General features: G+C 43.6%; 1 protein-coding gene across 2 annotated transcripts in view; it reads right to left on the reverse strand.

Moving 5' to 3' along the window:
* LOC120980842 (capping protein, Arp2/3 and myosin-I linker protein 3-like) overlaps positions 1–18,128 on the reverse strand; it is a 1,329,972-nt gene that overhangs the window by 821,787 nt on the left and 490,057 nt on the right. For both annotated transcript variants that reach the window (XM_040410169.1, XM_040410170.1), the window contains one exon: positions 11,881–11,969. In XM_040410169.1, the coding sequence (XP_040266103.1) occupies positions 11,881–11,969 (89 nt within the window). The remainder of the gene's footprint in view (positions 1–11,880; positions 11,970–18,128) is intronic.

Raw genomic sequence — 18,128 nt, forward strand, 5'->3', positions numbered from 1 at the left:
TAGTCTGTCCCATACAGCAGAAGGTACAGAAAAGTGCAGAAGATTAATTCCCATCACAATTACAGAGCTACCAAGCAGACGACTTATCCTGCAAGCTCAAAATTTAAAGCAGAAGTATTTATTCCTGCCAATGATTGCCAAAACCTGCTGGGGCCAAGAGACCAAAGCTGTATACTGCTTGGATACAAGTTATCTTTAGTAAAGAAACATTTGAACTTCACCTAAATGTCTGGACATCATTTCTGCAGCAAAATTCCTCTATTACTCCTACTATCACTACACTCAAATTTATTGCAAGTGAGCCAGGAGTCCAGCCATACCCAGGTAGGAGACACCGTTGACACAATTACCACTACCCAACAGAGACATTATAGGCCATTACACCACTCTGGCTTTCCTAGTCTGGGACGTGCGTTATAACACCTTGGAAGGGCCCTGGGATAGTACCCTGCGCACGCTGCAATTGGCGTCAAGAACAAATACAGAGTATTATCCACCTGACCCTGCCACTGCATTAAAGTGACATCAGTGTACCCCGTTCCTGGTCACTGCAGATGGACATTACTGGGACAGTGAAGATGGAAATTATTGGGGCAGTAGGAGTGGAAATAACTGAAAACAGTGGGAATGAACATTACTAGGGCAGTGGCAATCCACATTACTGGGGACAGTAGGGATGGACATTACTGGGAACAGTGGGAATATAAATTACTGGGACAGTAGCGATGAACATTACTGGGGACAGTGAGAATAACCATTACTGCGGCAGTGGAGATGGACATTACTGGGAAGAGTGGGAATAAACATTACTGGGGCAGTGGGGTTGGACATTTCTGGGGGTAGTGGGGATGGAAATTGTTTGGGGCATTATTAAGGTATAATTATTACCAGAGACAAAATTGGGGGCATTATTATTACCAAAGTCACTGTGGAGGGCATTATTACCAGAGACACTATCAGGGGAATTAGTATTACTTGTGGCACTATAGGCGGTATTATTATTGCTTGAAGCACTATTTGGGGCATTATTATTGGGGCACTATCGGGGCATTATTATTACGGGGGGCACTATATAGGCATTTTTACTACGACACAAAAGGGGGCATTATTATTACTGGGGGTATTATAGGATGAACTATTTGGGCATTATTATTACTGAGTGCAGTAGAGGGGGCATTATTAATACTGGCAGCACAACCGTGTATTTATTATTGCTGGGGACAGTATAGGTAGCATTATTATTACTGTAAGAATTGTTTTCCACAGTATAATATTTGGGGACATTGGGGAGGACAGTGGGCAAAGTAATTGGGTGGGGCGTTATAATGTACTGCAATGTCGTATATGTTTCTGCTGGGGCAGTATATTGTGCTGCACTGTGATACTTGTGTCTACTGGGGCAGTATATTGTGCTACACTATGGTATTTGGTTCTGCTGGGGCATTATATTGTGTTGCACTGTAGTATTTGGTCCTTCCGGGACAGTAAATTGTGCTGCACTGTGGTATTTGGTTTTGCTGGGGCAGTATATTGTGCTGCCCCTACCAAAAGGATGCAATGCTCTTTCTCCCCATAGCGGGCGTGCGCTGGAGGAGGCTAGCAGTGGGCTGATTGCTCAGCTGATCTATTCCTGTGTGCTAGTGTTCTGACTAGAGATGGCCTTGTGGTTTGCCCGGCGGTCGTTTCGCGGTGAAATTTGCGTGTTCGCGATTTGCCGAACATGCAAACATATGGCGATATTCGCGCCCGCCATATTCTTTTACATTGTGAAGAACTTTGACCCATGACACATCCATCAGGTGGTACAGGACAGCCATTTGAGACGTTTCAGCCCATGGACATACCCCCTACCTTATAAGTAAACCTGATCTGGCCGCCATTTTATATTCAGTCTTTTGCCAGTGTAGGTAGAGGTTGCTGTGTGGAGTGGGGACAGGCTGTTAGGGACACCAAACGCTAGCTAATAGGGCCACAAAAGTCCTTTTAAGGACTGGTATAGGTGTGCTATCAATAGGTGTGATACACAGAGGGGTGTGATATACTTATACTTTTATAATGAGTCAAAAACACATAGATCTATATAGTGATCACCTGGAAGTCAGGGGCTTAGGGGCTAGGGGCTTACTAGGGCAATTTTTATATAGGGTAAGGTTCCGGATGGGGTCGCTCTTATCAGGGTGGGTGAACTGTGGTTAGGCTATCAGGGCCAGAATAGCACCCCCCTGTAGGGCAATATCAGGCACAGTTCTTTGCCCACCCTGTCCTTCAATATCACATCATCATCTAGCCCAGGGATAGATGTTTTTTGCTTTCCTCCGGGATTTATTGATGTGCACTGGAACCCCCGGATTGTCGTAGGACATATGGTTTCTGATTTGGTGCTGCCGAGCACCTGATTTAGTGCCGCCGGGCACTTGTTATTGCCTACTACATCTATGCTTTTTGCTTAACTTTAATAATTTTATTTATTTTTATTTTGAGGGATATATTTTAATAGTAACATTATTAAAGGTTACGTTTTATCTTTATGTATATTCTAATGGATTGCCTTCTTTGTACAATGTTATAATGTACTTTCTAACATGTGGTCGTCAATGATGTTGAATTCCTCCGAGGCCGCAACAATTATTCATTTCCCGTACAGAAAAGAAAAAGTAAGTATGTGGCTGGAGGTAGATTACATGGTCATTGGATATCAATTTTACAGCAGGCCAGTGGACTACAGGCCCCAAAAATTATGCATTCAGCAGAAAGAAAAGAACAACTAAGTTTGTGGCTGGAGGTAGAATAAACGGTCATTGGATATCAATTTTACAGCAGGCCAGTGGACTACAGGACCCCAAAAATTATGCATTCACCGTACAGAAAAGAACAAGTATGTGGCTGGAGGTAGATTACACTGTCATTGGATATCAATTTTACAGCAGGCCAGTGGACTACAGGACCCCAAAAATTATGCATTCACTGTACAGAAAAGAACAAGTATGTGGCTGGAGGTAGATTACACTGTCATTGGATATCAATTTTACAGCAGGCCAGTGGACTACAGGCCCCAAAAATTATGCATTCACCGTACAGAAAAGAACAAGTATGTGGCTGGAGGTAGATTACACTGTCATTGGATATCAATTTTACAGCAGGCCAGTGGACTACAGGCCCCAAAAATTATGCATTCAGCAGAAAGAATAGAAAAAGTAAGTATGTGGCTGGAGGTAGATTACATGGTCATTGGATATCAATTTTACAGCAGGCCAGTGGACTACAGGCCACAAAAATTATTCATTCACCGTGCAAAAAACAACAAGTATATGGCTGGAGGTAGATTACACGGTCATTGGATATCAATTTTACAGCAGGCCAGTGGACTACAGGCCCCAAAAATTATGCATTCAGCAGAAAGAAAAGAACAAGTAAGTATATGGCTGGAGGTAGATTAAACGGTCATTGGATATCAATTTTATAGCAGTCCAGTGGACTACAGGCCCCAAAAATTATTCATTCACAGTACAGAAAAGAACAAGTAAGTATGTGGTGTAGGAAGGCGCAAGGGTCCGTCATTGATGGAAGATATGTGTCACTGAGATTCCTGGCCTCGGTGAGGTAAGAGCCGGTAATTTCATGTGTCAGCAGCAGCTAGTGCTGGCTGACATGGTTTTGCTATTTAGTATGGCTATAAAGCCGATCCAGGCCAGCTCTTACTGGGAGCAGCCAAAGTGCAGGGTGGGTGGCTTCTGCCCACATTCCAGGCCGGGTCTTGGTTTGGGCTATAAAACACAGGCAGTACTGTCAGGTGGTAGGAATTTACTCCTCTCTGACAGTGAAGCACTGTCAGTCTCTGTGTTGGAACCTGGGAGTTTAGGCCTAGGTAAAGGCCTACTACCTTGTTGGCGTGAGAGCAGCTGGTTTCTGCTATGTCCAAGGACTTCTGCATTTCTGCATGGTGTGAACAAACACCAGACTCAAGGTGACTGTTTTCCTTGAAACCGACTTTTTGTTTTGCTTATCCTTATGTGCAAATAAACACCGAACTGTTTAAGTTAACCCCTTCAGGACCATGTCATTTTTCACCTTAAGGACCAGGCCATTTTTGGGAAATCTGACATGCGTCTCTTTATGTGGTGATAACTTTAAAACGCTTTTACTTATCCTGGCCATTCTGAGAATGTTTTCTCGTCACATATTGTACTTCATGTCAGTGGTAAAATTGAGTAAAAAAATTTTTCCCCAAATTTCCATTCCTCTACTTTTATAGTAGATAGTAATACCTCCAAAAATAGTTATTACTTTACTTCCCCATATGTCTACTTCATGTTTGGATTATTTTGTGAATGCCATTTTTTTTGGGGGGGGGACGGGACGTTAGAAGGCTTAGAAGTTTAGAATCAAATCTAGAAAATTTACAAAACCCACTTTTTAAGGGCCAGTTCAGGTCTGAAGTCACTTTGTGAGGCTTACATAATAGAAACCACCAAAAAATTACCCCATTTTAGAAACTACACCCCTCAAGGTATTCAAAACTGATTTTACAAACTTTGTTAACTCTTTAGGTGTTCCACAAGAATTAATGGAAAATGGAGATAACATTTTAAAATTTCACTTTTTTGGCAGATTTTCCATTTGAATCAATTTTTTCCAGTTACAAAGGAAGGGTTAACAGCCAAACAAAACTCAATATTTATGCCCCTGATTCTGTAGTTTACAGAAACACCCCATATGTGGTCATGAACTGCTGTACGGGCACACGGTATTGCATAGAAGGAAAGGAACGCCATATGGTTTTTGGAAAGCAGATTTCACTGGGATAATTTTAAGCTGCCATGTCACATTTGAAGACCCCCTGATGTACCCCTAGAGTAGAGACTCAATAAAAGTTACCCCATTTTGGAAACTACGAGCTAAGGTGGCAGTTTTGTTGGTACTATATTAGGGTACATATGATTTTTAGTGAGGCAAGGTAACAAGAAATAGCTGTTTTGGCACAGTTTTTATTTTTTGTTATTTACAACTAGGGATAAGCGAACCCGAACTGTATAGTTCGGGTTCGTACCGAATTTTGGGGTGTCCGTGACACGGACCCGAACATTTTCGTAAAAGTCCGGGTTCGGGTTCGGTGTTCGGCGCTTTCTTGGCGCTTTTTGAAAGGCTGCAAAGCAGCCAATCAACAAGCATCATACTACTTGCCCCAAGAGGCCATCACAGCCATGCCTACTATTGGCATGGCTGTGATTGGCCAGTGCAGCATGTGACCCAGCCTCTATATAAGCTTGGGTCACGTAGCGCTGCACGTCACTCTGCTGATACAAGCGTAGGGAGAGGTTGCAGCTGCGACGTTCGGGCGAGATTAGGCAGATTAACTGCTCCAAAAGACTTCAATCAGTGATCGATCTACAGCTGTGGATCATTGAAGTGCTGATTGCTCACTGTTTTTAGGCTGCCCAGAGCGTTTTTTATCACTTTTTTCTGGGGTGATCGGCGGCCATTTTGTGGCTTCTGGTGCGCCAGCACAAGCTACCACCAAGTACATTTAACTATCAATAGTGTGTTTATTTTTTTCTATATCCAACATCAGGGTCAAGCTTTCATCAAGTTCATTTAACCATCAATAGTGTGGTTATTTTTTGGCCATATACTATATCAGGGGCAAGCTGAGCCTGTGTCACCCAAGTGCATTTAACCATCGATAGTGTGGTTATTTTTTGGCCATATAGTACATCAGGGGCATGTTGAGCCTGTCACTCAGCGCCTAAAAAATAGGCCTCTCATTTATATTCAACCAAATCTGTACTGTTTTAGCTGGTCAAGTTATTGTTTGTGACCGTCAAAGCACAGTTTTTGTTCTGGGTTGAAAAACAATTCCCAAATTTGCAATTCTCAAAATTAGTGGTTTCTGCTGTATCAGGCCTACTTTAAATCTAACCCTAAAAGGGTATATTAGATTCAAGGTGCTGATAGGGTCATTCTGAAAAACTTAACACACACGCTACAGTGCAGATCCAAGTCTAATTCTGTGATTAAACGTATACCTGTCACCCAGCGCCTAAAAAATAGGCCTCACATTTATATTCAGCTAAATCTGTCATTACTGGTGTGCCTGTATTAGTGTAATACGGTACCTAAATAGATAGCCAGATAGTGTTAGGTGTCTGTAAAAAAAGGCCTGAATTTTAATTCAATACATTGGCCCGAATAATATTTTTCTTATTGTGGTGAACGGGAACAATGAGGAAATCATCTAGTAAGGGACACGGACGCGGACATGGTCGTGGTGGTGTTAGTGGACCCTCTGGTGCTGGGAGAGGACGTGGCCGTTCTGCCACAGCTACACGTCCTAGTGTACCAACTACCTCAGGTCCCAGTAGCCGCCAGAATTTACAGCCATATTTGGTGGGGCCCAATGCAGTTCTAAGGATGGTAAGGCCTGAGCAGGTACAGGCATTAGTCAATTGGGTGGCCGACAGTGCATCCAGCACGTTCACATTATCTCCCACCCAGTCTTCTGCAGAAAGCGCACAGATGGCGCATGAAAACCAAGCCCATCAGTCTGTCACATCACCCCCCATGCATATCAGGGAAACTGTCTGAGCCTCAAGTTATGCAGCAGTCTCTTATGCTGTTTGAAGACTCTGCTGGCAGGGTTTCCCAAGGGCATCCACCTAGCCCTTCCCCAGGGGTGGAAGAGATAGAATGCACTAACGCACAACCACTTATGTTTCCTGATGATGAGGACATGGGAATACCACCTCAGCACGTCTCTGATGATGACGAAACACAGGTGCCAACTGCTGCGTCTTTCTGCAGTGTGCAGACTGAACAGGAGGTCAGGGATCAAGACTGGGTGGAAGACGATGCAGGGGACGATGAGGTCCTAGACCCCACATGGAATGAAGGTCGTGCCACTGACATTCACAGTTCAGAGGAAGAGGCAGTGGTGAGACCGAGCCAACAGCGTAGCAAAAGAGGGAGCAGTGGGCAAAATCAGAACACCCACGGCCAAGAGACTCCGCCTGCTACTGACCGCCTCCATCTGGGACCGAGCACCCCAAAGGCAGCTTCAAGGAGTTCCCTGGCATGGAACTTCTTCAAACAATGTGCTGATGACAAGACTCGAGTGGTTTGCACGCTGTGCCATCAGAGCCTGAAGTGAGGCATTAACGTTCTGAACATTAGCACAACCTGCATGACCAGGCACCTGCATGAAAAGCATGAACTGCTGTAGAGTAAACACCTTAAAAACAAGGAAGTCACTCAGGCTCCCCCTGCTACCTCTTCTGCTGCTGCCGCCTCGGCCTCTTTTGCTGCTGCCGCCGCCTCGGCCTCTTCCTCCGCCTCTGGAGGGACGTTGTCACTTGCCGCCCAGCAAACATGGGATGTACCACCAACACCACCACCTGCGTCACCAAGCATCTCAACCATGTCACACGGCAGCGTTCAGCTCTCCATCTCACAAACATTTGAGAAAAAGCGTAAATTCCCACCTAGCCACCCTCGATCCCTGGCCCTGAATGCCAGCATTTCTAAACTACTGACCTATGAAATGCTGTCATTCAGGCTGGTCGACACAGACAGCTTCAAACAGCTCATGTCGCTTGCTGTCCCACAGTATGTTGTTCCCAGCCGGCACTACTTCTCCAAGAGAGCCGTGCCTTTCTTGCACAACCAAGTATCCGATAAAATCAAGTGTGCACTGCGCAACGCCATCTGTGGCAAGGTCCACCTAACCACAGATACGTGGACCAGTAAGCACGGCCAGGGACGCTATATCTCCCTAACTGCACACTGGGTAAATGTAGTAGCGGCTGGGCCCCAGGCGGAGAGCTGTTTGGCGCACGTCCTTCCGCCGCCAAGGATCGCAGGGCAACATTCTTTGCCTCCTGTCTCCTCCTCCTCCTACTCAGCTTCCTCCTCCTCTTCTTCCACCTGCTCATCCAGTCAGCCACACACCTTCACCACCAACTTCAGCACAGCCTGGGGTAAACGTCAGCAGGCCATTCTGAAACTCATATGTTTGGGGGACAGGCCCCACACCGCACAGGAGTTGTGGTGGGGTATAGAACAACAGACCGACGAGTGGTTGCTGCCGGTGAGCCTCAAGCCTGGCCTGGTGGTGTGCGATAATGGGCGAAATCTCGTTGCAGCTCTGGGACTAGCCGGTTTGACGCACATCCCTTGCCTGGCGCATGTGCTGAATTTGGTGGTGCAGAAGTTCATTCCCAACTACCCCGACATGTCAGAGCTGCTGCATAAAGTGCGGGCCATCTGTGCGCGCTTCCGGCGTTCACATCCTGCCGCTGCTCGCCTGTCTGCGCTACAGCGTAACTACGGCCTTCCCGATCACCACCTCATATGCGACGTGCCTACCAGGTGGAACTCCACCTTGCACATGCTGGACAGACTGTGCGAGCAGCAGCAGGCCATAGTGGAGTTTCAGCTGCAGCATGCACGGGTCAGTCGCACTGCGGAACAGCACCACTTCACCACCAATGACTGGGCCTCCATGCGAGACCTGTGTGCCCTGTTGCGCTGTTTCGAGTACTCCACCAACATGGCCAGTGGCGATGACGCCGTTATCAGCGTTACAATACCACTTCTATGTCTCCTTGAGAAAACACTTAGGGCGATGATGGAAGAGGAGGTGGCCCAGGAGGAGGAGGAGGAAGAGGGGTCATTTTTAGCACTTTCAGGCCAGTCTCTTAGAAGTGACTCAGAGGGAGTTTTTTTGCAACAGCAGAGGTCAGGTACAAATGTGGCCAGACAGGGCCCACTACTGGAGGACGAGGAGGACGAGGATGAGGAGGAGGTGGAGGAGGATGAGGATGAAGCATGTTCACAGCGGGGTGGCACCCAACGCAGCTCGGGCCCATCACTGGTGCGTGGCTGGGGGGAAACGCAGGACGATGACGATACGCCTCCCACAGAGGACAGCTTGTCCTTACCTCTGGGCAGCCTGGCACACATGAGCGACTACATGCTGCAGTGCCTGCGCAACGACAGCAGAGTTGCCCACATTTTAACGTGTGCGGACTACTGGGTTGCCACCCTGCTGGATCCCCGGTACAAAGACAATGTGCCCACCTTACTTCCTGCACTGGAGCGTGATAGGAAGATGCGCGAGTACAAGCGCACATTGGTAGATGCGCTACTGAGAGCATTTCCAAATGTCACAGGGGAACAAGTGGAAGCCCAAGGCGAAGGCAGAAGAGGAGCAAGAGGTTTCCAACGCAGCTGTGTCACGGCCAGCTCCTCTGAGGGCAGGGTTAGCATAGCAGAGATGTGGAAAAGTTTTGTCAACACGCCACAGCTAACTGCACCACCACCTGATACGGAACGTGTTAGCAGGAGGCAACATTTCACTAACATGGTGGAACAGTACGTGTGCACACCCCTCCACATACTGACTGATGGTTCGGCCCCATTCAACTTCTGGGTCTCCAAATTGTCCACGTGGCCAGAGCTAGCCTTTTATGCCTTGGAGGTGCTGGCCTGCCCAGCGGCCAGCGTTTTGTCTGAACGTGTATTCAGCACGGCAGGGGGCGTCATTACAGACAAACGCAGCCGCCTGTCTACAGCCAATGTGGACAAGCTGATGTTCATAAAAGAGAAGATGACTGCAAGAGCACAGCGCAGACTGCTCAATGAGGTGAAGAAGAATCCTAGAGTGTCAGCTAAAGACTTACAAAAGTCTCTGGCATATGCTAACATCCCTGTTAGCGAATCTACGATACGTAAAGCACTAAAGAATGGATTTCATGGGAGGATACCACAGAGGAAGCCACTGCTGTCCAAAAAAAACATTGCTGCACGTTTACAGTTTGCACAAGAGCGCCTGGATGTTCCACAGCAGTACTGGCAAAATATTCTGTGGACAGATGAAACCAAAGTTGAGTTGTTTGGAAGAAACACACAACACTATGTGTGGAGAAAAAGAGGCACAGCACACCAACATCAAAACCTCATCCCAAAAGTGAAGTATGGTGGGGGGCTGCTTTGCTGCGTCAGGGCCTGGACGGATTGCTATCATCGAAGGAAAAAAGAATTCCCAAGTTTATCAAGACATTTTGCAGGAGAACCAAAGGCCATCTGTCCACCAGCTAAAGCTCAACAGAAGATGGATGTTGCAACAGGACAACAACCCAAAGCATAGAAGTAAATCAACAACAGAATGGCTTAAACATTAGAAAATACGCCTTCTGGAGTGGCCCAGTCAGAGTCCTGACCTCAACCCGATGGAGATACTGTGGCATGACCTCAAGAAAGCAATTCACACCAAACATCCCAAGAATATTGCTGAACTGAAACAGTTCTGCAAAGAGGAATGGTCAAGAATTACTCCTGACCGTTGTGCACGTCTGATCTGCAACTACAGGAATCGTTTGGTTGAAGTTATTGCTGCCAAAGGAGGTTCAACCAGTTATTAAATCCAAAGGTTCACATACTTTTTCTACCTGCACTGTGAATGTTTACATGGTGTGTTCAATAAAAACATGGTAACATTTAATTCTTTGTGTCTTATTAGTTTAAGCAGACTGTGATCGTCTATTGTTGTGACTTAGATGAAGATCGGATCACATTTATGACCAATTTGTGCAGAAATCCATATCATACTTTTTCTTGCAACTGTAGGTACATCGGGCGTACGGGAAGGTTTTAGACCGAGTCTCAGCTCTCTAAAACGGTACTTTCCTGAGATATTCCCAAAAAATGCACATATGGCACCATCACATGACCAAAGGTTTTTCACTCATACCCCAACTGCCATACACATGGTCACATGACCCTTATTAGACAATAAAAGCTTGCAGGCCCTTAGTCTCTACATACACACAGTTTTACACCAAGTTTCCATAACAACCCAGCGGTCACTGTTAAAGGGGGGGGGGGGCGCTGTGAAGGTCACTGTTAAAGGGGCGGGCACTGTGGAGGTTACTGTTAAGGGGGCAGGGGACTGTGGAGGTCACTATTAAAGGGGCATCTGCTGTGGAGGTCACTGTTAAGGAAGCGGGGTACTGTGAAGGTCACTGTTAAGGGAGCAGGGTACTGTGAAGGTCACTGTTAAGGGAGCAGGGTACTGTGAAGGTCACTGTTAAGGGAGCAGGGTACTGTGAAGGTCACTGTTAAGGGAGCAGGGTACTGTGGAAGTCACTGTTAAGGGAGAGGGGTCCTGTGGAAGACATTGTTAAAGGGGCGGGCACTGTGGAGGTCTCTGTTAAGGGGCAGGGTATGGTGGAGATCACTGTTAAGAGGACGGAGTGCTGTGGAGGTTACTGTTAAAAGGGCGTAGTGCTGTGGAGGTCACCATGAAAGGGGCGGTGTGAGAGGGGTCACTGTTAAGAAGGCGGGTTCTGTGGAGGTCATAGTTAAGGGGGCAAAGTGCTGTGGAGGTCAATGTTATGGGGACAGGGCCCTGTGGAGGTCACTGTTAAGGGTTATGTCATCGTAGAGGGTCACTTAAGGAGGCGGTCCGCTGTGGAGGTCTTTGTTTGGGGGGCGGGCAGTGTGCTGTGGAGGTCACATTTTAAGGGGGCGGGACACTGTGGTGGTTCAATGTTAAGGGATGGGCTGCTGTGGATGTCACTGTTTTGGGGGACACTGTGGATATCTTTTAATGACACACACAAACATTAAATGAAATAGTGGAAATAATATACCAGTGCGAAGCAGGGTCATCCTGCTAGTTTGTAAAATAATACAGAATTCCTGGGTTGCAATACTGTCATTTAAAATGCAATGTATGATTATTAAATGCAAAATATTGACTTAGAAAAATATTTTTAAAATTATTATAATAATCGAAGACAAGTAGCGTAGAATATGTCAAAAATTGTTTTATTATAAACTAGTATTCCTTTGCTCTGGCAGTTTAGTAATTGACAACATTCTTACCATTTTAATCCACAGTTCTCCAAAACTAGTTCTTCAATTTTCTTTGATCTTCCTAACACATATAGAATTTTCTCAGAAATCTCTGGCCTCTGAAAAGGGCAATAGTATTAAAGGGTTATTCCCATTTTAAACTTATGGGATATCCACAAGATAGTTCTAGAGATAAGTACTGGTCCCAGAGTTGCCAGAGTTGCATCCATCAAGCAGTTATGGTATACTACCACATATTAGAAAATACTACCACATATTAGACACACAGCATGGGCATAGACAACAACGACAAGTGGGGAAGATATAAATAGGGAAAGTATACAGGTGCATTCCAATAAATTAGAATATCATCGAAAAGTTAATTTATTTTAGTAAAGTGAAACATAAAGTATATTATTATATAGATTCATTACACACAGAGTGATCTATTTGAAATGTTTATTTCTTTTAATTTTGATGATTATGACTTACAGCTAATAAAAACCCAAATGTTAGTATCTCAGTAAAGTAGATTATGTAATACCAATTAAATAAATGATTTTTAAAACAGAAGTGTTGGTCTACTGAAAAGTGTATATAGTGTATGCTTTTAATACTTGGTAAGGGCTCCTTTTGCATGAATTACTGCATCAATGCAGCGTGGCATGGAGACAATGAGCCTATTGTACTGCTTAGGTGTTATGGAATCCCAATTTTGCTTTGATAGCGGCCTTCAGCTTCTCTGCATTGTTGGGTTTGGTGTCTCTCACCTTCCTCTTGACAATAGTTTAGGTCAGGCAAGTTTGCTGATCAATCAAGCAAAATGATACTAAGGTTATTAACCACCTCAGCTCCCCTAGCTTAAACACCGTTAATGACCAGGCCACTTTTTACAATTCTGCACTACACTACTTTCACGGTTTATTGCTCGGTCATACAACTTACCACCCAAATGAATTTTACCTCCTTTTCTTCTCACTAATAGAACTTTCATTTGGTGGTATTTCATTGCTGCTGACATTTTTATTTTTTTTGTTATTAATCGAAATTGACCGAAATTTTTGCAAAAAAATGACATTTTTCATTTTCAGTTGTAAAATTTTTCAAATAAAACTACATTTCTATATAAATTTTTCTCAAAAATTATTGTTCTACATGTCTTTGATAAAAAAATGCAATAACTGTATATTTATTGTTTTGCGCAAAAGTTATAGCATTTACAAACTATGGTACAAAAATGTGAATTTCCGCATTTTGAAGCAGCTCTGACTTTCTGAGCACCTGTCATGTTTCCTGAGGTTCTACAATGCCCAGACAGTAGAAACACCCCACAAATGACCCCATTTCGGAAAGTAGACACCCTAAGGTATTCGCTGATGGGCATAGTGAGTTCATAGAAGTTTTTATTTTTTGTCACAAGTTAGCGGAAAATGATGATTTTTAAAAAAAAAAAATTTTTTCTTACAAAGTCTCATATTCCACTAACTTGTGACAAAAAATAAAAACTTCCATGAACTCACTATGCCCATCACGAAATACCTTGGGGTGTCTTCTTTCCAAAATGGGGTCACTTGTGGGTTATTTATACTGCCCTGGCATTTTAGGGGACCTAAAGCGTGAGAAGAAGTCTGGAATCCAAATGCCTAAAAAATGCCCTGGGAAATCCTAAAGGTGCTCTTTAGAATTTGGGCCCCTTTGGGCAACTAGGCTGCAAAAAAGTGTCACACATGTGGTATCGCTGTACTCATAAGAAGTAGGGCAATGTGTTTTGGGGTGTATTTTTACATATACCCATGCTGGGTGAGAGAAATCTCTCTCTAAAAGTAAACTTTTGCCATTTTTTTATACAAAGTTGTCATTTTAGAGAGATATTTCTCTTACCCAGCATGGGTATATGTAAAAAGACACCCCAAAACACATTTCCCAACTTCTCCTGAGTACGGCGATACCACATGTGTGACACTTTTTTGCAGCCTAGGTGCGCAAAGGGGCCCAAATTCTAAAGAGCACCTTTAGGATTTCACAGGGCATTTTTTACGCATTTGGATTCCAAATTACTTCTCACGCTTTAGGTCCCCTAAAATTCCAGGGCAATATAGATACCCCACAAGTGACCCCATTTTGGAAAGAAGACACCTCAAGGTATTCCGTGAGGGGCATGGCGAGTTCCTAGAATATTTATTTTTTGGCACAAGTTAGTGGAAAATGATTATTTTTTTATTTTATTTTTTTCTTACAAAGTTTTATATTCCACTAACTTGTGACAAAAAATAAAATTTTACATGAACTCACCATACCCCTCACGGAATACCTTGGGGTGTCTTCTTTCCAAAATGGGGTCACTTGTGGGGTATTTATACTGCCCTGGCATTTTAGGGGCCCTAAAGCGTGAAAAGAAGTCTGGCATCCAAATGCGTAAAAAATGCCCTGTGAAATCTTAAAGATACTCTTTGGAATTTGGGCCCCTTTGCGCAACTAGGCTGCAAAAAAGTGTCACACATGTGGTATCGCCGTACTCAAGAGAATTAGGGCAATGTATTTTTACATATACCTATGCTGGGTGAGAGAAATATCTCTGTAAAAGTCAACTTTTCCCATTTTTTTATACAAAGTTGTCATTTTAGAGAGATATTTCTCTCACCCAGCATGGGTATATGTAAACAGACACCCCAAAACACATTGCCCAACTTCTCCTGAGTACGGCGATACCACATGTGTGATACTTTTTTGCAGCCTAGGTGCGCAAAGGGGCCCAAATTCCAATGAGTACCTTTTAGGAGGGCATTTTTAGGCATTTGGATTCCAGACTTCTTCTCACGCTTTAGGGCCCCTAAAATGCCAGGGAAGTATAAATACCCCACAAGTGACCCCATTTTGGAAAGAAGACACCCCAAGGTATTTCGTGAGGGGCATGGCGAGTTCATAGAAGTTTTTTTTGGGCACAAATTAGCGGAAATGTATTTATTTATTTTGTTCTCACAAAGTCTCCCTTTCCGCTAACTTGTGACAAAAAGTTCAATCTTTCATGGACTCAATATGCCCCTCAGCGAATACCTTGGGGTGTCTACTTTCCGAAATGGGGTCATTTGTGGGGTGTGTTTACTGTTCTGGCATTTTGGGCGGAGCTAAATTGTGAGCAACCCTGTAAAGCCTAAAGGTACTCGTTGGACTTTCGGCCCGTTTACGCACCTAGGCTGCAAAAAAGTGTCACACATGTGGTATCGTCATACTCAGGAGAAGTAGGGCAATGTGTTTTGGGGTGTATTTTTACATATACCCATGCTGGGTGAGAGGAATATGTCTGTAAATTGACAACTTTGTATAAAAAAAATTAAAAAGTTGTCATTTACAGAGATATTTCTCACACACAATATGGATATATGTAAAAATACACCTCAAAACACATTGCCCTACTTCTCCTGAGTACGGCGATACCACATGTGTGACACTTTTTTGCAGCCTAGGTGCGCAAAGGGGCCCAAATTTCAATGAGAATCTTTACGATTTCACAGGGCATTTTTTACGCATTTGGATTCCAAACCACTTCTCACGCTTTTGGTCCCCTAAAGTGCCAGGGCAGTATAGATACCCCACAAGTGACCCCATTTTGGAAAGAAGACACCCCAAGGTATTCCGTGAGCGGCATGGCGAGTTCCTAGAATATTTTTTTTTTTGGCACAAGTTAGACAAAAAATAAAATTTTACATGAACTCGCCATGCCCCTCACGAAATACCTTGGGGTGTCTTCTTTCCAAAATGAGGTCACATGTGGGGTATTTATACTCCCCTGGCATTTTAGGGGCCCTAAAGCGTGAGAAGAAGTCTGGAATATAAATGTCAAAAAAAAATTACGCATTTGGATTCCGTGAGGGGTATGGTGAGTTCATGTGAGATTTAATTTTTTGTCACAAGTTAGTGGAATATGAGACTTTGTAAGAAAAAACAAACAACAGAAAATCTATTTCCGCTAACTTGTGAAAAAAAATAATCTTCTATGAACTCGCCATGCCCCTCAAAAGTGATCTTTATAGCGCCGCAGCGATTTTACGGTGTTTTTGCACTGATCAGAAAAAAAAAAATTCTGTCACTGCGGTGGGGCGGACTGAACGCAAGTGTGCGCAAAAGATAAGGCAAAATGTCCAGGACAACCGAAGTAACCCAGCCACCTTGCAGAGCGCTTGCTTCCGGCCGGGGCAGCGCTCGTGCTACAAGGTGAATGAAGAGCACGCGCCAACGTATAACCAAGCACACTAAGGAGATTCCGCAGAAGTAGGAGAGGAAGGAAGGCCTCCATAAGTATTTGAAGCACGCACACCAGAGGGAACCTCTTTTTCAGGTAGGAATCATATGGTTATTATTTATATGCTTCCAACATCAGCGATCTCCCAGTACACCGATTCATTGAGACAGCCGACATACACTACATTTTGCCTGCACGCTGTCTCTCCGTCCCCCTCTTCTTTGTTATGCTCCCAGTCCACCCAGCCCCCCATTCAGTATCAGTAGCCGTTTAGAGTGCATTTTCAGCGCTGATGTCCAGTGCCACCCACGGGTGACACACTGACCCATACCTTTACTTTACCTTAAGGAGAACAACAGCTCCTTTTTAGGACATTTCAGCTGCGGCGTCATCCCATCTGGGCTGATTTCTACACATCTAAACTAAGGGAGCGCAGGGAGGTCCACTTGTTTTTTTCTAAGGAATGTTCCAGGTTGTCAGTACTATTGGGTATAAAATGAGTCCATAGTACAAGGCCTACGCAGATGTATGGACCTAAAGAACAACCCTTTTTTCATATTTTGAAAGGGCAGGGTGAGTTCAGGATTTTTAAACTCAGGATTACTAACCTAAGATTAACAATATGTACCAGAGTGTTTACCCAAGTCTGTTTTTGTGAGAAGGAGGTTTCACAAGGTCTAATGAAAAGTATGTGTTAGTTTATCTCAGTGAATAGAAAGAATATAATTTTACTAGACATTAAGCCCGTTATAATAACGGGCGCTAGAACAGTAGTGTATAAACATTAGTAGAAACAGTCTATATTAAATAGTAAGATAATTTAACCACATTGTATTTCTTGTTTTATTTTCTTTTGTCAAAAATATTTTGGAAAGAAGTCAAAAGTAAATTAATAATAAAAATAAAATGGTAACGTATATACCACGATACGGTAAGTATAGTTTGTAACAATCTGAAATATACAATACCGGAATCAGATATTCAGGAAAAAGGTATTTTTTAACCTCTTGAAATTTTTCTATAAAATTTCTTTATACACATTTCTTGTAAATATTTTATCTTAATTTGGCAACAGTTTGCCTTGTTCAGGACCATCTACAACCTTTACAACCACATCTGAAAAAGTTCTAACTCTAGATAATGCAACATATAACTGACCGTGGCAGAATACTGGTTCTGGCAAATAAATGCCAACTTTTTCTAAGGTTTGCCCCTGAGCTTTATTAATTGTCATGGCAAAGGCTAATGCAACTGAAAATTGTCGTCTTCTTAAGGTAAATGGCAAATTAGTAGAGGATGGAGCTAAATCAATACGTGGAATAAAGACCATGTCCCCTTCCGCTGAACCTGTTATTACTTGAGCAATAATGAGGTTTCTTTTCAAGTCTTTAACAAAGAGAAGGGTTCCATTGCGCAATCCTCTTTTAGTGTTTATATTTCTGAGGAGCATAATTATTGCTCCTTTTTAAGGTTCAGTTTATGTCTCGGCATTCCTGTTGGAGTTAACTCATTAAGAAACTCAATAGGATAGTTCTGCATATCTTCCTCAGTTGAGTCATCAATTGAGTTTGAGCTAAGGAATGTCACAGTATCTCCTTCCAAAATGTTTAGCACCTCTTCATTTATGCTATCAACATCAGAGTTCTTTGGGCAAAGAATACATTTTTTTGTTATCTTTGAAACATCAGCAACTAAAATTCTTTCTCCAAAAAAGTTGTTGACAATATTTCCTGTACATAAAATTTTTGAAGGGATTTCAATTATGTCTTCAAGCAAACCGTCAATGTATGGTGTATCACCATTGCCAACTTGGATCAACCAATTGCTGAATTCAGTATCAACTGAACGGATATTGTTTGTAAGGTTAAGTATTTGGAAGTTTTGCCACAGTTTATTATACTTTATACATGCTTCAACAATTTTTGTCCGGTCACCATGAGGAACCACTGGAAGTGTTTGCCGAAAATCTCCACCAAGTAATAAAACTTTTCCTCCAAAGGGTTTCTGGTTATCCATTATTTCTTTTAGCAGTTTGTCA

This window comes from Bufo bufo, chromosome 10 (assembly GCF_905171765.1).
Source record: "Bufo bufo chromosome 10, aBufBuf1.1, whole genome shotgun sequence".
NCBI lineage: Eukaryota > Metazoa > Chordata > Amphibia > Anura > Bufonidae > Bufo > Bufo bufo.